The following is a 23,808-nucleotide window of genomic DNA, read 5'->3' as shown; positions in this document are numbered from 1 at the left end:
AATACTACTAATAGCCGCGCTGGGTACCTCAGATGGCAGAGCGCTGGCCTTCTGAGCCCAACTTGGCAGGTTTGATACTGGTTCAGTCTGGTGGTATTTGAAGGCGCTTAAATACGTCAGCCTTGTGTCGGTAGATTTACTGGCACGTTAAAGAACTTTTGCGGGACAAAATTCCGGCACTGTGGAATCTCTAAAAACCATAAATATGTAGTCAGTGGGACATAAAATCAATAATATTATTATTAATAATTATTATTACTAGCAATTTCCCACTGGCTCTGCCCGCAATGTACAAAGTATGGTGTTGTTTGTTACTATCCTCACGGATGTATTTGCAAAGTTTAGAGTTAATGAAATAAAGCACATAATCTGCTATGGTAATAGAATGTAATATTATGTCAACAAAACACTTGAAAATACATCACACAAAGAAATTGAATGAAACGTTCCTTGGAACAACACTATGTGCCGAACTGTTAAAAAAGTCCTTCAAAGATCTTTGTCATGGAGACAAATATACTCATAACTTTTCTCAGAATCTACCAATTTAAGTAGTTATTACCTCAAAAGACATCATTTGATCCACTGAGTGTTTTTAGACCAAGACGAACTGCGTACCTCAATCAGAACAAAAGATACGATTGGTTCAATGAGAAAAAATGTTGAAGAAATGAGACGTCAAATTTGATATGCACTCATAACTTTGCTCAGAATGAACCAATTTGAATAGCTAAGAGGTGAAATGAAAGAACCTGATTCACTGAGTGTTCTTAGGCCAAAACGAACTCCGTACCTCAATTAGAACCAAAGATATGATTGCTTCAAAGATACAAAAATTTGAAAAAATGAAATAATTTGAGGAAGGTGGAAGTTTTTTTTTTTTTCTTGTTTTTTGCTACGGGCTTTACGTCGCACCGACACAGATAGGTCTTATGGCGACGATGGGATAGGAAAGGCCTAGGAGTTGGAAGGAAGCGGCCGTGGCCTTAATTAAGGTACAGCCCCAGCATTTGCCTGGTGTGAAAATGGGAAACCACGGAAAACCATCTTCAGGGCTGCCGATAGTGGGATTCGAACCTACTATCTCCCGGATGCAAGCTCACAGCTGCGCGCCTCTACACGCACGGCCAACTCGCCCGGTGAAGGTGGAAGTTAAGTGATTTATAGTACCTGATGACAAATCTGTGCATGAATACCTTTCAGTTAAAAAAAATGAAGGCCGGACTGACTGACTTTAGTTATCATACATTTTTTAAATATATAGATTAGCAGTTTCCCGCTGGCTCCGCCCGCAATGTGTAAAGTATGGTGTTGTTCATTACCCTCCTCACGGATGTATTTGCAAAGTTCAGACTTAATGAAATAAAGCACATGATCTGCTGCGGTAATAGAATGTAATATTATGTCAACAAAACACTTGAAAATACATCACACAATGAAATTGAATTAAACGTTCCTTTTAACAACACTACGTGCTGAATTGTTGAAAAGTCCTTGAAAGATCTTCGTCATGGAGACAAATGTACTCATAACTTTTCTCAGAATCTAGCAATTTAAGTAGTTATTACCTCAAAAGAAAGCATTTGATTCACTGAGTGTTTTTAGACCAAAACGAACTGCGTACCTCAATTAGAACGAAAGATTTAATTGCTTCAATGAGAAAAAGAAATGTTGAAGAAATGGGACGTCAAATTGAATGTGCACTCATAACTTTCCTCAGAATCAACCAATTTGAATAGTTACAAGCTGAAATGAAAGATCTTGATCCACTGAGTGTTCTTAGGTCAAAACGAACTCCATACGTCAATTAGAGCCAAAGATATGATAGCTTCAAAGAGACAAAAAATTGAAAAATCAAATAATTTGAGGAAGGCGAAAGTTAAGTGATTTATAGTGCCTGATGACAAATCTGTGCATGAATACCTTTCAGTTAAAAAAAAATGAAGGAAATCGACCGGATAGAATGGCCGACTGACTGACTTTAGTTTTCATCAATTTTTTTAATATATAGATTAATAATAATATGTAATAATCTTATGGGTTTTACGTCCCTTTAAACTACCACAGCTTGGACTAAAGGCAAGCAAACTAACCATTTAGTAATGGAGCCGGATATTATAATAATAATAATAATAATAATAATAATAATAATAATAATAATAATAATAATAATAATAATAATAATAATAATAATAATAATAATAAATTTTTAGTCATTGTCTACTAGGTGAATTACAAATCCCTCTTTGTTGCTGTCTGTTTCATGTTTTATGTGCTTCTCTTCTATCTTACTGGTGTGTCGAACGTAAGCAGTGCAGCTCTCGGAACCGATTTTTTCAGCTCCTTTACGCAGAAGTTCACCCATACTAGCACTCAAAGTCGGCGTAACGTAATTTTTCCTAACATACGACTTCAGTTGAGCACATATCTTTTCTCTGGGGTTTTAAATACAGTGATATAGAGGGAGTCTCTACACTTTGTGTCAGCATAATGCTGCGATTTCCTCTACAGCGTACCTTTTACTGTTACTGGTTGATTTTATTTCCTGCAGCATAACTGCCATGATTGGTGTAGGTTTTGTCATGGGAATGTTATTGCACTCCATAAACTTAAGAATGTCTTTAACATTGCTGTTCATGAAAGGAAACCACATCAGTTGTTGCGAATTATAGCTTGCAGTGTACATCACAAGTACACATTTTTGGTCATGTGGTAGGTCCTCTACAAGATAGGATCTAAACCAGTTTTCAGAAACTGGAGTTGTCATTTTGTCATGACTATCAGCTTTGCAGTATCCAGTGTTTTTAGCCGACAATTAAAGACAGTACTCCACCCAGCCTTCTCTGCCCCCAGCATTCAGCACCATAATACGCTTGCCTCGCGATGTTGGTGTGTTCAATATGCAATTAGCTCTGAGCTTGCATCCGGGAGATAGTGGGTTCGAACCCCACTGTCGGCAGCCCTGAAGACGGTTGTGCATGGTTTCTCATTTTCACACTAGACAAATGCTGAGGCTGTTCCTTAATTAAGGCCATGGCTGCTTCCTTCCCATTCCTAGGCCTTTCCTATCCTATCGTCGCCATAAGACCTACCTGTGTCAGTGTGACGTAAAGCATTTGAAGACTGTAAGCTGACAATCAGGCAATAGTATATGCAAAATAATGAGTCCGAGGGTAGAACAAATAATTTTAAAATGTGGGATAGGTGTGGTAAAGGTACAGGCATACCAGATGATGTATTTATAAGGGAAGAAAACCAATCGTCTGTAAGCAATATACGAGGATTGGGGCAAAAGTCATCGTAACTATTTTTTTTCTTGTAGATTTGTGAACGGATCACAAACATATGTGTTGAGTGGAAGTTCGGCCGGCATAGTGTGTATGCAGAACAACAGTTCGTGATAGTTGGTAGTAGCGCAGCAAGGGCTGTGAAATCAGTTAGTTGGTGAGTGTCGTGCGAGATGGATGTAACCCGTGTTGAGCAGCGCGCTTACATCAAAATAGCCGTTTTCCGAGAGAGAAATGCAATGGAATGTCACAGTGAATTAGTGGAAGCCCTTGGGAATAATGCCCTACCATACCATACAGTAGCACGGTGGGTAGGAAAGTTTCAGCCAGGACATGTGTCAACCAGTGATGAGCAACGTTCGGGACGATCTGTCAGTGTGTGGACCGACGTGGCAAGTGCCATCATCGAGCACCTCCTGGATGAAGACAGACGATGGATGCTACTGGAGTTAGAGAGGGCAAGTGGCATCGAGAAACGCACCATCTACAGGATATTGCATAATGAGCTGCAACTGCGCAAACTCACATCACGGTGGGTACCGCATGCACTGACGGAAGTTCAAAGGTGGGTGTGCTATGCAATATGCTCCGACCACCTTGCACGCTGGCAACAGGGCGGCGATCAATTCTTGTCACGAATAATCGCCATCGATGAATTTTGGGCCAGGGCATACGAACCAGAACTGAAACATCAGTCCGCAGAGTGGCAACATGCTGGATCACCAAGGAGGCAGAAGGTCAGTCAGAATCCTTCCCCAGTTAAATTGATGGTGATCGTCGCATATGACGTCAGGGGTGTCATTGTTTGCCACTTTGTTGCACATGGCAGAACAGTGACCGCATAGTACTACAGGGACTTCCTGGTGCGACAGGTACAACGTGGCGTTCGGGAGAAACATCCGGATCTTGTGGACAGTTCAATAATCCTGCATGACAATGCAAATCCACATACAGCAGAGTGTGTTGGGCAGCTACTGCGACGTTGGGGATGGGAAGAATTGGAGCACCCACCGTCTCTCTCAACATTTCGCCCTGTGACTTTGGTCTCATTTGAAAGATTAAGGAACCACTACGTGGTAGGCGGTTCGCAACATGCAAGGACATTGCTAATGATGTGCACCAGCAGGTGACCCGATTCACACATGGTGCGGCAAATGCTGAGGCAGATGGTATTCAGCGCCTCCCACACCGTTGGCAGCATGTGGTGTCAGTAACAGGGGACTACTTTGAGGGTCTTAAGGGCCAGGTTTGTCATGTCAACTTTATGTGTACTGTGTTTCATTCTTTTGCACCAGGAAGGCCATATTGCCCTGTATACTACCATAATAAATTAGTGTGTTACGATATTTCAGTGCTATTCATTGTCCACACATGTAGTTAACACCTTGTCCTTTCGTCTGTATATGTCACATTTTCCAACCGTACTGGTATCTTCAAAAAAAAAAAAATTAACAACTTAAAAATAGATTACAAGAAAAAAAGGGTGGGAGAGTGGTATACAATGCAAGGGTTTAGTTAATTGATGCAACAAAAAAGAAATGAATTAGAAATATATAATTTAGAAAAAGAAACGTAAGTTAATTTGAAATTGAAATGAGGGAAAACTGCGAGAAGAACTCACTAGACCAAGAATTTACGTGCAGTATGTCTTTAAAAGTTAATCCTTGCAGACAATACAATCATGAGGAAAAATAAATATTTGACACTAATAATGCTGATACAAGAATGTGACTTGAAGTTGGCGAAACACTAGTTCTTGTTGAAACAGAGGGAAGAATGCAAGAATACTTGCTACATCTTAAATTTACTTGATGCGTCCTAAAGAAAGTCTTTATAGATGACACAGCGATGAAAAAAAAATCAACTGTCAGTGCTACTATACTGGCTTGAAGATATCAGAAGAACAGTTCATGAGATTGTATGGTTTGTTGATACTAGATAATCCAATATCATTTAACTTTGGGGCTGTACCTTAAATAAGGCCACGGCTGCTTCCTTCTTTCTCCTAGCCCTTTCCTATTGCATCATCGTCATAGGAGCTATCTGTGACAGTGCAACGTAAAGCCAATTGTAAAGAGTTTATATACCGGAACCTGTAGTTGGGGCTAAAATATTAAACTAAGATTTCGAAGATTAGACAACAGTTGCAATAAAACAAAAATCAAAATAAATAAAATCAACTATGAAGAATACATTAAAGAGGCAGTGGTTATCAAAAAGAACATAAAAACAAATAGAGAAGACCTAATACTTTAATGATGATAGAATGATGTCATGTGAAACGTCATTGCATACGTAATAAACAACCAGTAAGATTAAAATGACTTAAGGTACTAGAAACAGAATGATCTCAAAATAGAAAGACGATTAGTACGTGAATAACTGAGCAGAAGCACAGACGAAAGACAAACTTTTAACTCTATAGAGAACCATTAATTGCAAAATAAAGCTGCCAGTAAAGAACATCAACAAGATAAAAGGTACTGCAACATTTAAATACATTAACATGTTACATATATAGAAAAGCAGTTAGGCTTGAATAATAACCTCTAACTTAACTGTTTTGTGTAAACGCAAATAATATGCATATACGGCAGTAATTACAGAAGTCAGACAAAACTGACTGTTCAGCGTTTTTATTGTTGTTGTTGTTGTTGTTATAAGGCACAAATTAGAAGGGCAAGATTCAATTGAATGGAGAAGCGAGCCTTAAGTTCCAAAGGAAACCACTTTTTAACTTTAAACCTGCCTTTAGGTTATGCCCTCTTGGATGTGTTCTCTGTACTGTTTCACTGTTACTTATCTGCTTTGTGCATCAGTTTGTATTATAATCAATACCAAAAAAAAAATAACCAATTAAAGCAAAGACCTCAAAGGGGTAAAAGTTTTCACCATTTGTAACCTTGTCACTAAATGGGATAGAGCAGGTAGCCGTATGCCTGACTGCCTCTGCTTCCAGGAATTAACCTGGTAATTATTTCTGTAATATGGGCTGATTGATACTTCACTCCAAGGCCATGTGCTTCTCCTGAAGTGGAAGTCTCATTTCCAAACTCTCCAACTTCCTGGTGGGGAATCAAGCCTGTGCCCTTCTGGGCGGATCGAACATGCCTTTAACACGTCAGCTAGGTGACTCCCATACATTCAATATGGCTGAGGAACATGCTACAAAGTCTGCCAAACATACTCTGGCAGATATTGTATAGATTAAATTCTAAAGTAATTATGAAGCTCTAAAGAATAAAGAAATCTACTGAAGAACAAAACAGGACGATGGAGCAATAGGATGAGGAGAGACAGACAAACATGAATACACAAGAAAGGAAGGACAATCTGCACATCATCATATACTGCTATTGCAAATAGATTGGCTCTCTCCTAATCAAATCCTGTTCTTCTACATCCATCTCTTCTCAGCTTCTAACAGACTCCTTTCTGCTTCCCAGCTTTTTCAGAGGGTGGGCATCATCACTCATTGAGGGGGCATCTTGACAGATCTTCATTTTTGAAGAACAAAACCAGATAAATTTCTTCTTGTGTTCCTTTAGTATATTCTAGATGTAGCGTTGCTGGTATGTGCTGAAGTTGGTGGCCTGAGGATTGGTTGAAAAGTTACAGAATAGACAACCTTAAAGCTCATAAAATATATCTATGGTTTTGAAATCTAATTTATGCAGTTTTAAGAAAATCTTTATTATGATTTGTTGTTTTTTCAGTGCTTCAAATTGGTGTTAAAAGGTTGTAAGTGAAAAAAGAGTCACATAACTGAATTATGCTACAACAACGCTTTCATTTTTTAAGAAATTTGTGTGTTACCACCTTTTCTAATATTTTATAATCACAGGTACAATCAGTACATTTTTAAAAAAATCTTTTCTCTTTACAAAGGTTTCATTTGGTTATCGGCTTCTCTACAATAACTTGTGGCTGTTCTCTGGTCTCATGGCTCGTGAAATGGAGAAAAAGTCAATCACAAATGCCATTGTCCGCACAACTACAGCAATTACAGTATTTCATGGAGGCATCAAGGTAAATAGTTCTGTGCTTCTTTTTTATGTCATGCTTTTTTTTTAAGATTACTGGTTATAGTACCTAACTTATCTGCCTGTTATCTAGGCATGCCTTATTTTTTATATACTGTATTTAAGGCAAGTAACAAACGTTTCCTTTGGTTTTGAGATCAAGATGGTTGCATCTTGCTATATTTAAGTTGTATTTAATATTGCCCGAGACTACTACTGTACAGTAACTCTTGTTTCAGGAAAATTAATTCTTGCATACAAGTTTATTGCTGCTTTGAGTATAGAATACTGTGTTGTGACTGTTGTAAAAGATTTCTGTTTCTCAATCTTTGTTCAGAAGATTCTCCATTATAGTTCGATGTGATCAAAAATTTCACAGGCCTGCAAAATAGAGGTGATGGACACTTGTTTTTGAAATTTCATGTGAAGTTTACATAATTTGGTATGGTGATTCCAAACATAACAACCTTTTTTCTGTATCATGTCAGAATTTCTCACAAACTTCATATGAATACATAAGAAATGAGGAAATAATTTCATGTTATGATAGAAAGATATGCTTGTGGATGAAAATAAAAAATAGTATCATACGCAAAATTTTATTTTATATTCAGAAAACCACTCTCAAGGGTTTACTTACAACTTATAAATCCTTATGGTGCCTTTTTTTGTTTCTCCGCAATGCTGCGTCTGCTACTCCTCCTTTTGTAAGGTGCTTGTTGTACTTCTCTCTGTAGCAACCAATAGTAGTTTGCAATCATATTGACATTCCATCTACCCTGGTATCTGCATTCCATTTCTTTGACATCTTGATGGAATCTTTCACCTTGTTCTTCGCTAATGGCACCGAGATTTTCAGGAAAGAAATCCAAATGACAATATAGGAAATGAACCTTCAACCTCATTGAACTTCATTAACATGTTGTGCATTATGGACTTAAAATTGGGGTGCTTGTAGTTCCCAAGAATGTTCTGTGCAACATCTTTGAATTCTATCCGAGCCTCTTTCTTGTTTTGAATACTGTATCTCTGAAGAGTATCCAGTTATCTGAATCCACGAAAACACCTTCTTTTACTTTTCCTTCTGAGAGTCTCTGACATTTGCTGCGCAAGTATTGAAAACACTCTCCTTTGTGTGGCAAGGCCTTAATAATTTGTTTCATTAGTCCAAATCTTATATGAAGTGGTGAAAGGAGCAGTTTTCTTCGATTAACTAAACTTTCTCGTAAAATATTTTTGCTTCCAGCTTCTAAATTTTTTCTTCGATCCAGTGCTGAACCCTACCTCTACTATTCCATAAACACAAGAATTGTGGGAACTTAGTGTAGACTCCCTGCTGTCCAAGAAGCATGGTTATTACTTTTAGATCACCGCATATCATCTAACCATGATAATTGTATTTCAGTTTGGAGGGGATTAATGCTAAGTTCTCATAGCATTCTTTCATATGCACAGAAAGCCCTACAAGCACTGAAGTGTACTTGTTGCCATTGTGAAGAAGCACTGATTTGAGGCTTCTTTTTGATTAATCAATAAAGAGCCTCCACTCTTGAATGTTATACTGTACTTGAAACTTGTGAAGCAGTCCATTGAAACCACTGCAGTAAACCAGGTCATTTTCTTGTGAAAAGTAAGGTATAAAATTTCTTTCTCCATGTCTGAACCATGAGAAAGGGGTACCAGGAGCCAATAAGTTCCTGTCTTTCAACCTAGAACCCAACAGTTCTGCTGAATATTTAGAAAGACCTAACCAGTTCATTGAGTTCAGATTGTTAAAAAAAGTTTGGGCTCTGCACTGTCTGTAACTACGAATTCTTCATCAGAGTTATTGTATTCATTGTCAGTGTCATCAGATATGTTGTCTACTTTATCTGGGGGTGAAGGTACAGGTATATCTGGTCCACTTTTCAGATTTTACCCACTTACATTACATGAGCAGAAGTAACAGTCACTACTGTGATTTCTGGGTTTCATCCATAACATTGGATCTCCAAAACAGAAGGATTTCTTCTTACCTCGAGACCATTGTCAGAGTTCTTCCACACAGATGCAGCACGCCTTATGTGGAGCCCATGGTTTATTCTGGTCACCTAGTTTTGCCCAAAAGTATGCATAATAAATTTTTTTTACAAAGCCAATAATGTTTCCTTGTTGTTTCTTCACAGTATGTTCTCAAGAATTGTAGCAAAGGTTATCAGGTGAATTACGACAGCCCCTTGAGGTAATTTTATGTACTCGGTGTTTATTATACCTTAAGAAATTAACTCACTATGACTGCAGTAAAACTGTACTTGTTGCAAAGAAATTTACACTGGAATAACAACAGTCTCACTCAGCATTCTAGTGACAACTGATTTCAGAATTGAACAACAACAATGGAACTGCACTTGTACAACAACAATAAAGCAGAATTCTTTCATTTTGTGAAACTACTAACAGCAGCAGTGTACAAATGGCATAAGAGAAACATGTATTTTCTGTAGGCCTTAAAATTAAAATACTGATTTGATCAAAAATTGTGCATGATGGAATTTTTTTTTCTGAATTGAGCACCCAAAAAACTGTGTAAAACAGCACTTACTTTTCAGACAATCTTTTAGTTGCATGCCTGTGATTTTCTGCCTATTAGTACATACCGTTTCATGAAACTAACACACCAGAAGTATATCTACTGTATAAGATCTGTAGTTCAGAATGCACCTACTGTACACCCAAGTAAAAGGAACTATTAACATCATTGTCATTATCATCGTCATCATCATCAAAACCATCATGCCTAATCAGTATTCAATATCACCAAATCATCCCAGTCTATATTTCTCCACTTTATCATTTGTGAGTCTTTGTTTCTTAGCAGATTCTGTACTCTGCAATAGAGAGCACTCTCCTGATGATTCTCAACAAGTCACTACCTAACTACTGGATGTTCTCCACAACTTCACTATCATTGTCTCAAATTTTTATTGCTCCATTACCTTTCCTCTTATTATCATCAGTGCCTTGATTTTCTCCATATTCATTCTCCTTTCTGATAGCCCAATGTTCCTATTGTCTGCATCAAGTTGTACCTGGACCTATATCTCATTCTTTCCTTAAACTACTAGCAGATATCATTATGTTCATTTTTGTATCATTTATTTCCAAAGAGTCTATACAGAGCTCACCTCCAACTTAGACCCTGTGCTGTTCGTAGTGAAAAATCAATCTAATGTACAATTATAAGTAATAAACATGCTGTGGTAGGTATAGTGGCCCTCCTCGCAGTGATCACTGCCCGGTGAAGCCCGGTGTTTACTATAAATAATATAAATAATAGCTCCCTCCTGCAATGATAACTGCTGGATGGAGCCTGGCTATTAACAAAAGAATAAACTGTAATAGGGATAGTGGGCCCTCCACGCAATGATCACTGCACGTTGTAGTCCGGTGGTTACCAGATATTCAGTGGTTGCCGGGAATCGCGAGGCTACTAACGATATTAAAGGGATATTAGTTCATTCTTGTACCTCCATACCTTCTTCATATCTTCATGATATCATCCATCCCTATTTCATACAGAAAGAGACTGTAAACTTCCCTCTCTAATTTGGATTTCAACTTAATCCTTCCTGCTTGATCCATTTTTAGCAGTTAAAATACATTACATCTACTTGTTTTTACTGTTTCCTTCTCAATACCATTCTGTACCTGACTTTCCTAAACTTTTGCTCCTGGGACACTACCATGGGACTTCTCTAAATGAGGGATGAAAATCATATTTTTTTGCCCTTTAAAACAACAAATCAATTAAAAAACAGCATAAGGTAATAGACAAGAACATGGTAGTGATGAGGAGTGGTGGAGAGTGAAATTAAAATGGAGACTCCCTGTCAGGGAGTTAAAAGTTTGGAAATTAAACTAGCTCCAATTTGAATGATACTGGATTAGGTGAAATGACGATAATGATATTATTAATTACAAACTTAGGTATAGGTGTATTCTGAACTACATACCTTTCTTAATTAAGCCAAATATCCAACCAAGTGTCTGGTAGATGTTTAATGCCTTTAAGAACCATAGTGGAAAAGAATGTTTATTCTGAAGACCAAATGAAATTTATAACAATCAACAGGCAGTTTGTTCCCTTAAATCTTTATAAAACATTCAATGATGAAGAGATTTAATTTCCTCCTCACCCAGCATCTGTTGCTTATCAGCAAACCATACAAATTTTTGTTTGCTTTGGATCAATCAATGACAGGTCAGTTTACTGCAGATGCTGGCAAATAGGATGTTTATGTTTAACCAGGAAACTGTTGGACTAGCTCAATTCAAATGAAACTTGGTAAGATGACCATCAATCACCAATCAGTCTCCATTGATCTGAATTCAAGGCTGTTGCCCAGTGGCAGATTCCCTATCAGCTGTTTACCTAGTCTTTCCTTAAATGTTTTCCAAGAAGCTGCAAATTTATCAAACTTCTCTGTTGGTACATTTTTGCACTCCATAATTCCTCTTCCTATAAATGAATATTTGTTCCAATTTATCCTCTTGAATTTGAACTTTATCTTCATATTATGCTCCTTCTTATTTTTAAAAATTCCTTTAAAATTAAGATAATAAACCTAATGGCAACAGTCATTCTGAAGTTAAAAAATATATTTACATACTTAAAAATAGTAATTTGTTGCCTAAGTTTTAAATGGAATGTGGTGTATCAAAGACATCGATTGCAATGATGCTCGGTAGGATGATCAATTAAGACATCAGAATATCGCTGCATACCTGCCGTTGTTTCATAGGCTGCCCAGAGCATTACAAAATGAGTGATTTTGAATGGGAATCTGGCAGTTTCCTTGTTCGTAATAATAAAAGGTTATATCAACAGCATGTGCGTGTATATATAGATGATTAAGATATCATCCTATATAACACTAGCAAGATACCCATGCTTGGCTACGGTATTATACTGAAATTTATAATTGAATTCTTAACATTTTATATGTGATCTGCCGAAATTTGCAATCTGACTTGTTTTCTGAGAGAATCCGCCAAAATTCGTGATCTGACTCGTTTTCTGAGAGATTACGGCAAAGTTCCTCCCATTCTTCAATGTTTCTTTCCAGCAATCGACTTTGTACTTTCCGGCCTAGGTCCATGTATTCCACCCGGTCAGTTGGGTCCCTAAATCTTTGCCATCTTTTCCTATAAGCATTGTTAATATGGATCAAATCCTTGAGGAGATCTGGCGTGGTGTCGTCTTGGGTGCCTTGGCGGTACTGAACCTGCGGCCGGACTGCATTCATAGTCATTACCCGGCCAGGACCCGTTTCCAGTGCAATCCGCACATTTTGACGACGGTCCAGAACATTATTATTATTATTGGGGTGGGTGATATTAGTTGAATTTATTATTATTATTATTATTATTATTATTATTATTATTATTATTATTATTATTATTATTATTATTATTATTATTATTAATATTTTGGACCCCACAGCAGGATGCAAGACAGCTACTTGGCAGTAAATAACATCTGCTGCCATTGTCATTGCTGACAATATGACCAGCACCATCGTTGGGTGTAGGCAAGTGTGTGAGATTTCTGGCAACACGAATGATATACTTTCGTGCATTATTGACCTTATTATAGAGGTGAACAATTGCACGGTCAATGTCATTCCTATAGTTTATTTCAGATGTGTTTAAATTTTTATTTATATGCCAGGATAATCTACTGTAATCTAACTTTAAGTTCTCCAAAGGAAAAGGTGGCTCTAGAAAACAAACCCAGAAAAGATTAAAAATGATCGGTTTATGATCAGAATAAGTAGATTATGAACAGTAAAATCAATTGGTCTCAACTCCTTTTTCACCCCACCACCGTTAAGTTGATTTACCCCCCCCTCCCCCAAAAGGAAGGCGTGTTTCTTTATATTTAAAGGAGATTCCAAATACCAATGTTCACGTCTGCTACCTTCAGTTCTGAGATACAAGTATCCCCATAAAAAGAAGTCACATTTTTCACTTTCTTTCACACTCCCCCCCTTAAGTGAATTTTCCAGCAAAAGATACTTAATTCTTTAATAGTACGGGATCTTCTAAATACCAGCTATCACGACTCTAACATCTTCAGTTTTTGAGATATCTGTCCTCATAAAAGGAATTCGACTCCTTTTCACCCCTGCCCGCAAGATGATTTCCCCCTAAAAACGCTTTTCTCTTTGTTTTAAGGAGATCCAAATACCAATTTTCACGTCTGTGACAACTTTAGTTTTTATTAGATGTAAGTATCCTCATACAATTAATTCAATTAATTTTTAAATTATTTCTTAATAGAAATAAAATACTATTTTTCACTTTGGTAACATGTTAAGTTTTTGAGATATACTGTAGAAATGCTCATTTTAATTTCACTCCCTTTTTAGTTTAACTTAAGTGGGGTTTCCAAAAACAAATCACCTATGTTTCTTTACTTTTACAGGAGATTCCTAATACCAATCTTTATGTCTGTAACATTTTACATTTCTGAGATATACTGCAAATATAGTCTTTCAAAAAATTCACCCCAATTTGTCAACCCTGTTTAACCCCATTAATTGGATTTTCCAAAAACAAAAAATATGTGTTTCTTTATTTTCAAAGGAGATTCCAAATACCAATTTTCAGGTCTGTAATATCTTATGTTTTTGAGATATAAGTATCCTCATTTAAGACATTCAACCCCTTTTTCAACCTTTTTCATCCCTCCTATTGAGATTTTCGAAAACAAAAAAAATATGTGTTTCTTTATTTTTAAAGGGGATTCTAAATACCAATTTTTACATCTGTAGCCTTTAAAAGTTTTGAGATATAGATACGCTCATTTTAAAAATTCACCCCCCTTTTCATCCCCCCCCCCATTAATTGGATTTCACCGTCCCATTAATTGGATTTTCCTAAAACAAAAAAAATACATGTTTCTTTATTTTTAAAGGAGATCCCAAATACCAGTTTTCAGGTCTGTAATATCTTCAGTTTCTGAGATATAAGTACCCTCATTAAAGGCATTCAACCAATTTTTCACCTTTTTTCACCCTTCCTATTGGGATTTTCTGAAAACAAAAAAAGACGTGTTTCTTTATTTTTAGAGGAGATTCTAAATACCAATTTTTACATCTGTAAACTTTAAAAGTTTTTAGATATAGATACACTAATTTTAAAAATTCACCCCCTTTTCTCCCCCACCCCATTAATTGGATTTTTTTTAAATACATGTTTATTTATTTTTAAAGGAGATCCCAAATGCCAAAATCCAGGTTTGCAATATCTTCAGTTTCTGAGATATAAGTATCCTCATTAAAGGCATTCAACCCATTTTTCACCCCTTTTCACCCCTCCTATTGGGATTTTCAAAAAATATACATGTTTCTTTATTTTTAAAGGAGATTCTAAATACCAATTTTTACATCTGCAAGGTTTTAAAGTTTTGAGATATAGATACACTCATTTTAAAAATTCACCCACCTTTTCACCGTCCCATTAATTGGATTTTCCTAAAACAAAAAAATACGTGTTTCTTTATTTTTAAAGGAGATCTCAAATACCAATTTTCAGGTCTGTGATATTTTCAGTTTCTCTGATATAAGTATCCTCATTAAAGGCATTCAACCCCTTTTTCATCCTTTTTCACCCCTCCTATTGGGATTTTCCAAAAACAAAAAATACATATTTCCTTATTTTTAAAGGAGATTCTAAATACCAATTTTTACATCTGTAAACCTTTAAAGTTTTGAGATATAGATATGCTCATTTTAAAATTTCACCCCCCTTTTCACCCCCCTTAGTGACGGAATATCCAAAAATCCTCCTTTAGCGAGCACCTACATTGTACTGTAAATGTATCCTCAAAATTTTATTTCTTTATGTCCAGTAGTTTTGGCTCAGCGATGATGAATCTGTCAGTCAGTCAGTCAGCCAGTCAGTCAGTCAGTCAGTCAGTCAGTCAGTCAGTCAGTCAGTCAGTCAGTCAGTCAGTCAGTCAGTCAGGAAATGTTATTTTATATATATAGATGAGGGCTGTTTCTTTTCTAGTGCCAGCTATTAATTACAAACAATACAAAAGAGATAACTCTATGAAATATCTATAGTCCCACTCTGTAGTCACCAGCATTTTGTAGAACTCATTGCTGATGATTTGAAAGCCATAGTATCGCTGTAGCAGCGCCTGTTCCCTGGATGGTTTGAATGTAGCAGTCTGTCGCCTGCAATAATTTGGCAATTGCTTGAAAGCAGATGTCATGAAGCAGAAACAATCAAAATCACAAGGGCTTAAGTCCGGATGTACAGGAGATGATAAAGCATTTCCCAGCCTTACCAAGCACCAGTTGTGTGACCTATGCCTGAGCGCTGCCCTGCAAAATGATGGGAACTGTCTGCAGAAAGTGTTGATGCTTCTTGTACAATGCTGGTCGCAAGTGATGTTCCAAAATTTAACAGTAATACTGCACATTCATGATCTGTCGTTGGGGTATGGTATCCATTAAGAAAATGCCATCACAGTCATACACCAGAATCACAATCACCTTCACATTGCTGGAGTTTGGCGCACTTTTGACTTTTGTGCGAATCCATAATGACACCATTTGTTCAATTGGCGTTTCAGTTTGGGCTTGTATGATCAGGTTCCTGTCTCATCCAGCATTACGACACATCATAGGAAAACCTCCCATTTGTGCTCATAATGTTCCAAGACAGTTTGCACAGCATCATATTGTTGCCATTTCTGCAATTCCATCAAATAGCATGGAACCCATTCCAATGTAATTTTTCTCATGCCGAAGAGGTTTCTCGGGATATAAAACAGTTTTAGGCATAATGCTTGTCTCTTGGGCTAACTCATGAACCTTCTGGGTTGTATTCATTGGCAGAAACGAACCAACAAGCTGCACATCCTCATCGCGAGGCACTGTTTCATTAGAAATGCTCACACTGGTAAGCTCCAAGGGAGCGGGGCTCCATCTTGTTGGAAAATGAAGTCGCATGAGTGTGTTTGCACCAAAGGGAAGACCCAGGTCCGTAACATTGCGAGACAGCTTTGGTGACAGTGTTGGTGTTGAAAAAGAAAGGGCTATAAACCCTGACATTACTGACTGCACAGAAAACATTTACCTTGGGAGAATTCTGTTCATGCTCGATTGTAGCATGTGGGTGTTTGGTTCCCCAAATCCGAACATTGTGATGATTGACACAGCCATTGATATGGAAGGTTGCTTCATCACTAAAAATGAGGCATGTTCAGCATCGCAACACAGAATTCCAACCGTTGTCCCTTGTCAACATGTCTCAGTGCCTGAACCAGCTGAAGTCTGTATGGTTTCATGTGTAGGCATCTTTTCAGGACACGCCGGATACTGGTACTGCTCACCTGAAGCTGACGGTGACCTTGAGATGTGGATTTCCCGGGGCTCCGAGTAAACGCCTCTTGGATTCTCCTCACATTATCTTCTGACCGTGCAGTTCGCAGTCGACCAGGGCTTTTTCCTTTACACAAACATCCTGTTTCCTGGAACTGTTGGAACCACCATCGGATGTTCTTGGGAGAGGGCCTGTACACGTCATCATTAAAGCTCCTATGTAACTCGCGTTTCACCATGACCACAGAGCTGGTCTGTGCAAACGCAACAACACAGAACGCTTTGTGCTGAGGTGTTGCCATTGTTAGACTTGCGCGGCAGTTGAGTGAGCTCACTGCTGTGCAGGTTGAATGGAGTCAGGGTGGGGAGGGGAGGAAGGCACCAAACACTCTAGTGACTACTAATAGAAATGTGAGGCCACGCCTTTTGTAACGATATGCGACTCATTCTGCTGCGTGGCTTGAGTAAGCCTTCGAAATTGGTTCATTCTTTATGAAAGACCCTGTACTATGTTCTGTATTTATTTTGTTTCCTTTATTGGAAATGTATTGAGGGAGACTTCTTCAATAATACATTATTGATGCAAATTATAATTTTAATATTCATATTAAAATGCAGGACTAAATTGGTACCATATTCAACATCAAGAAATCTACCTAGAAGATTAGTTATGTCATGTTCTTTAAGCACTTTTTTCCCTAGATCAGTGGAGGAAGATACAGTGATGATAATGATCTTTGGTGGAAATGATCTTGTTTTGGCAGGATATAATGCATATTTCAAATATTCTTGTAATACTGCTTGTTTCTGATTTCAGGAGAATGTAGTACCTCCTTCAGCAACCGCAATCATAAACCACAGAGTTCATCCGTCACAGACTGTAGGTGAGGTTATTGCTTACGATCGGGAGATAATTGCTGATCCCAGAGTTCACATTAAAGTGAAGACTTCTCGAGAAGCTCATCCCGTATCACCATTTGGACCTGATAGCATCCCATTTCAGCTAGTGGCCAGCAGTATCAAACAAGTGTTTACTGATGCTGTTGTTGTACCTGGTAAGGATGAGCATTATGTTCAACATATATCAGCCACTGAGGGAATATTTAATTCATGTAATGTGTTCTTATTTAACCTTCTGTAGATTTTTCTTCTTGTACAAGATATTCTCATTTTTTCTAATAAATATTGTGTTTGAATGCATCATTGTACTGCATCTAGCCTTAGTGATATATAAACAACAAAGCATTTCTGACAGAATGGAAGGAGGCAGTAACAACCACAATGTTTGTAAATGCATCATTATATTGCAGCTAGCCTTATTTATATATAAACAACAAAAATTCTTCTTAAGGAGTGGTAGGAGGCAATAACAATCACAACTTACGAGCAAAAGGCTGATTAGCTTGACATAACACACACATATTCTTGGAGAGAATATTACCCACATCTGCCCAAATTACTTTTCTGTGGAATATTGTGATATATTTCATAAGTACAGTTGTTTGTAACCTAAATGAAAGGGTTATGATGATTTTAGGTTTCCTTAACATATTTTCGTGGAGATTTTCAGTCCAATTAATTGAAATAGCATCTAATGTCTATTGAAATAGCCTAAGGCTAAATAAAAGTGAAAGTATCGATCAGGTGGATTCTTGTTCCTTCAATTAATTGGATCTTATAGTCGATACGGATATGAAGTGGATAGTATGTAACGAGATTTTCAGTGTCGACATATGTTGACAGTGAGCATGGATGGGTAGGGTAAAAGACATGCTCAATAACGGAACTTTTCTTCGCATTTTAAGCTCATATGAAAGTAATAATTAATCATTTAGTAAATATTAGTCACACAAGTATTGAAGAAATTACAAAATACATGATCCAAACATAGAAAGGAAAGGGCAGAGTATGGGGTAGGGCTGTTCATTAGGAATACTACTGCACGCAACATAGTTTCTCTTAGGCATGTAAGTGATCGAATTATGTGGGTATATTTGGCAGTTGGAGGAATTAGGACGAGAATTGTCTCAGTGTATTCTGTTGATATATCTCCATTTCTACTCGTTACACCGGTTTAGGTAAGCATATTATACCGTAAACACCAGCTTCATTACACACATCCATTTATTACGAGCTGTTGACTACAACTGAGCATCACACACACCAAGTAGTTCAAATGTTCAAAGAACAAAGCAAGCGAAGATAAACCACTCGACTAAATTTATATGAGTTACCAACATATAACCTCAATGTTGTTTCCCTTAATATATATACAAGATATGATACATGACATTTTATTTTTATGAGAAAACCACAACATTCCAACACTCCCCCTTTTCTCAAAAAAAATAAAATACTACACTTCAGTCAATTATCTTTTCATTGCAAACCTATAAGCTTATACAAACTCTTAAGCTTGTTGCCAGATAAATTCTTTATGAACAAGTCTGCAGCATTTCTCTCTGATGCTACATATACAAACTCAATGAACCCCTTTTCTACTAGCTTTCTATATACATGGTACATGATGTCTATATGTTTTGACCTTTCACTTACATTATCATTTTTACTCAATTTAATTGCTGCTGCATTGTCAGCAAAAACTTTACAAGGTATATCCATAAACCTTTCCAGCCCTAGCTCTGACAGCAAATCTTTCATCCAAGTTACTTCTCGAGATACCTCTGCCATTGCCATGTATTCAGCATCCATGGTAGATCTAGCAATACAACTCTGTTTCTTACTATACCATGATACTGCTCCCCCTGCCACTGTGGTTACATACCCACTCACTGATCTTCTAGACTCAGTATCTCCTCCCCAATCTGCATCACAGAACCCTTGTACTGACTCCTCACAATTTTTGAAACACAACTTGAAATCTCTAGTACCATATAGATATCTCATGATATGCTTCACTTCTTTATAATCTTTAATCTTAGGTTTTTGACAATTTTGACTAACTTTACTTACCGCAAATGTAATGTCAGGTCTAGTATTATTTGACAAATATAGTAAACTTACTACTGCACTGCAATAAATTGGTACAATCAAATTTCTGCTCATCATTTTCAGCTGCTGAATACCCACTTGGTAAAACAGTCTTACTCGGTTTACAGTCACTCATGGAAAAATCAGCAAGTAATTTGTCAATGTACAAACTTTGACTCAACATAACCCCTTCTTTAGTCTGTTTTATTTTTATTGACAGTAAGTTTGTTGCTTTTCCTAGATCATTAATCTCTAACTCATCCGCCAACCTTATTTTAACCAACTTAACAACCTCTTTGTCACCTATTGCAATTATGTCATCAACATACAAGCCAATAATACAACACTCCTTTACATACACACATGGTTCTTTGACACATTTCTTAAAATCTAGTCATCTAATTATAGCATCAACACAAGCATTCCAGTCTTTACTCAAATTAGGTAGTCCATAGATGCTTTTCTTCAACTTACATACATAGTTTTGGACATCTTTTCCTACGAACAATTCTGGTTGTTCCACGTATACAGTACAACTGATTTCACTATTTAAGTAAGCACTAATTACATCTAGATGTTCTACAGTCCAACCTTTACATACTGCAATACCTATTAACAGTCTCATTGTTTTCCTCTTTATAACAGGACTAAATGTTTCATCAAAACTAACGTTCATCTGTCTCTTAAAACCTTGAACAACCAACCTGGCCTTATATTTCTGAATGTTACCCTCACTGTCATATTTCAATGAAAACACCCACTTAGAACTAATTATCTTGACATTTTCTGGTCTTTTTACAATTTCCCAAACATCCTTCTTTCTCATCACATTGATCTCCACTTTCATGGCTTCCATCCAGTTAGCAGACTCTTGGCTTGATATAGCCTCCTCAACTGTTCTGGGTTCCACTACTGTACATTCGCATGTCTAACTTCCATCACTGCCTTACAATCTGCACAAGTCTTACCTTTCCTCTGTCTTATTGACCTTCTCAGACTATTACCTGGCTCTTGTATTGCTATAGACTCAACCTCTAGTTGTTCCTCTCCGGTCGTTGGCTCAACAGCCAATGTTTCCTCTCCGTCCTCCTCTCCATCTAAATCAGTCCCTAATTTTATCTCTGGATCTTCAGTGCACAGTATGTCAAAGTATGTTTCACTACCCTCTGCTTTTGGTACATTTATCTTTTCCATGATATCAATTCCAGGACTTTACACCTTAAAGGGAAATACCTGCTCCTCAAATACCACACTTCTCCTCGCTATTACCTTTTTCCTTTCAAGACTCCATAATCTATATCCATCTTTAGTACCTGCTTCGTACCCTATCATAACACATGACTCTGCTCTGGGATCTAACTTCTGGCTGTCTGCCCTCACAGCCCATGCCTGACATCCAAATACTTTCAATCTACCTATTTCTTCCCGTTCCAACTTCCTATTGAACCACAGTTCATACGGTATCTGAAAATTTATTGCTGAGGATGGGCACCTATTTCTTAAGTACACTGCAGTCATTACCGCTTCTCCCCAGAATTCCTTTGGTAACTCTGACTGGATCAATAGACATCTAACAGTATCAAATATTGTTCTATTCTGCCTCTCTGCTAATCCATTTTGTTGTGGAGTATACGGTACAGACCTCCTATGAGTAATACCACATTTTTGCAATTGTGCTTGAAACCCGCTACATGTATACTCTGTACCATTGTCAGATTGCACTACCTTAATTCCTACACCATGTAACTTTTCTGCCTTTGCATGGATCCAATTAAACACCTCCAACACTTCATCCTTATTTTTCACACATACAGCCACATTAAATCTGGAGTATTCATCAATCATAGTTACAACATATTGAGATTTCCCAAGTGATGGTGGACTATTTTTTCCAACTACATCAGTGGGCACAACATCAGGTGGTTTTTCTGCCTTACGCTCACAAGACTTAGGTACTCCCTTGTTACTTAGTTTCCCCTGAATGCATACAGAACAAATATTAATATCATTACTTCTTTTCAATTCTAACATAGGCAATTTAAACAATGCTTCAGAATGTGCATGTCCGTATCTCTCATGCCACAATATAACCTGCCCAACACTTTTAAATGCTATATTGTTATTATATTCTTGATCTACTATTTGATCACAATCACTCATAGCTGCAACATAATTTCTTCCCTCTATTTGTACTACATACCCATCATTCCTCCTGTTTGCAACAAACAATGTTTTATCTCCATTCTTATCTACAACCACTGCTTTCTCACCTGCAAATCCTACTTTGAAACTTTTGCTTGTTAACTTACCAACTAATATTAAATTTGCACCCAAGTTTGGTACATACAACACGTCTGTAAATGTAATTGTCCATCCTGTGGATATTTTTACTTTCTCCTTACCTATACCTTTAATATCCAGCATACTGTTATCTCCTATTTCTACATTCCCTTTTACATTTGTTGACATGTCTATAAACATCTCCTTTGTTGGACACATGTGATGGGACACACCTGAATCGAACAGCCAATCTCTAATTTTCTCAGTTCCTACAGAAACTACTGTGCTCATTGCTTTACTTACTACATGTATAATCTCTGAGCTTACCACTTTTCCACTCGCATTCACTGATTTACTCTCCTGCGATGATTCATCACTCTTCATTTTTGGACATACTTTTGAATAATGTCCTGACTTACCACAATTGAAGCACTTTTGGGTACTGCGACAATATTTAGATACATGTCCCTGTTTACTGCAATTGTAGCAACTATATTTTCCTCGTCCCACATATTCTTTCCTGATATCTCGCTTCTGTTGAACAACCCTGGCTTGAGCTTCATCCTCCTCATGTTTTCCAGTGTCGTAAGCTTTTCCTCCATTTTGATGAAGTTTCCTTCTGCTTTCCTCCATGAGTAATCTCGCCTTCACCTTTGAGATGGTCAGTTTCGCCAAATCAGCTTCCAAGGAAGGTATACAAGCTGCATATTCCTCTGTAAGATTTCCGATGATCATTCCTGCAACTTGTTGATCTGTGAACTCGTATCTGGCTTTACTCGTTCTTCTCCACATTTGATTTATTTTTGCGAAGTATTCTTGAACACTCATGTCCTCAGACTTCACAAAATGAGTTAACTGTTTCAGGGTCATAGCACCATTCACTAGCCCTCCATCATTACACAACTCATCCAGTTTTTCCCATGCCTTTTTCGCTGATTCAATGTCTGCAATGTCACTTTCAAAATCTTCTCCGACATATTTGAAAATAACCGCTAATGTGATCACATTGTTTCGCGCTTGCCGTCTTGTTTCCATCTGAGACAGTTGACAACCTGGCGTATCCTCATACCCTATTACTGATTCCTATACATCTTTCAACAACAGCTCTTGTTTCACTTTTAATCCCCACAAAAAATAGTTCTCCACTGTAAGCTTGGCCACATTCCTATTCAGTGTTTCTTCACCGGTCCATGAGGTCGCAATTTTTCCCGTCAATAATGTCACAACTTGCTTCGTCCGTTAATTCTCGTTACTCCATTTCAACTTATATTGTCCGAAATATACTGCGGCGTTTTGGCTCTGGGCTCATAACCTGTAGATATATTTCCATTTCTACTCGTTACACCAGTTTAGGTAAGCATATTATACCATAAACACCTGCTTCATTACACACATCCATTTATTACGAGCTGTTGACTACAACTGAGCATCACACACACCAAGCAGTTTCAAGCGTTCAAAGAACCAAGCAAGCGAAGATAAACCACTCGACTAAATATGAGATATGATACATGACATTTTATTTTTACGAGAAAACCACACCATTCCAACATATTCACCATGTGAGGGTGCAGATGAGGATGAAATTGACAAGTTTTATGAATCATTGAGTGACATGTGGTCAGGATCAACAGCAAGGGTAGAATAGTGCTAATGGGTGATTTCAATGAGAGAGTTGGAAATAGAACTGAAGGATACGAAAGGGTGATTGGTAAATGTGAGGAAGATATGGAAGCTAATGGGAAGGGGAAGGGTTTGCTGGACTTCTGTTTTAGTTTGGGTTTAGCAGTTATGAATACATTCTTCAATCATAAGGCTACCGCTACACATGGGGAGCTAGAGGTACCAGAT

The 23,808-nt window shown here is 37.4% G+C and overlaps 1 protein-coding gene across 4 annotated transcripts in view; it reads left to right on the top strand.

Annotated features, from left to right (window-relative positions):
- LOC136864264 (N-fatty-acyl-amino acid synthase/hydrolase PM20D1) overlaps window positions 1–23,808 on the top strand; it is a 372,268-nt gene that overhangs the window by 316,971 nt on the left and 31,489 nt on the right. For all 4 annotated transcript variants that reach the window (XM_067141018.2, XM_067141017.2, XM_067141015.2 and 1 more), the window contains 2 exons: window positions 7,176–7,316; window positions 17,504–17,741. In XM_067141018.2, the coding sequence (XP_066997119.2) occupies window positions 7,176–7,316; window positions 17,504–17,741 (379 nt within the window). The remainder of the gene's footprint in view (window positions 1–7,175; window positions 7,317–17,503; window positions 17,742–23,808) is intronic.

The sequence above is a fragment of the Anabrus simplex genome, chromosome 2 (assembly GCF_040414725.1).
Source record: "Anabrus simplex isolate iqAnaSimp1 chromosome 2, ASM4041472v1, whole genome shotgun sequence".
NCBI lineage: Eukaryota > Metazoa > Arthropoda > Insecta > Orthoptera > Tettigoniidae > Anabrus > Anabrus simplex.
Note: the sequence above shows the minus strand (reverse complement) of the source record. Positions and strands in the feature narration are given on the sequence as shown.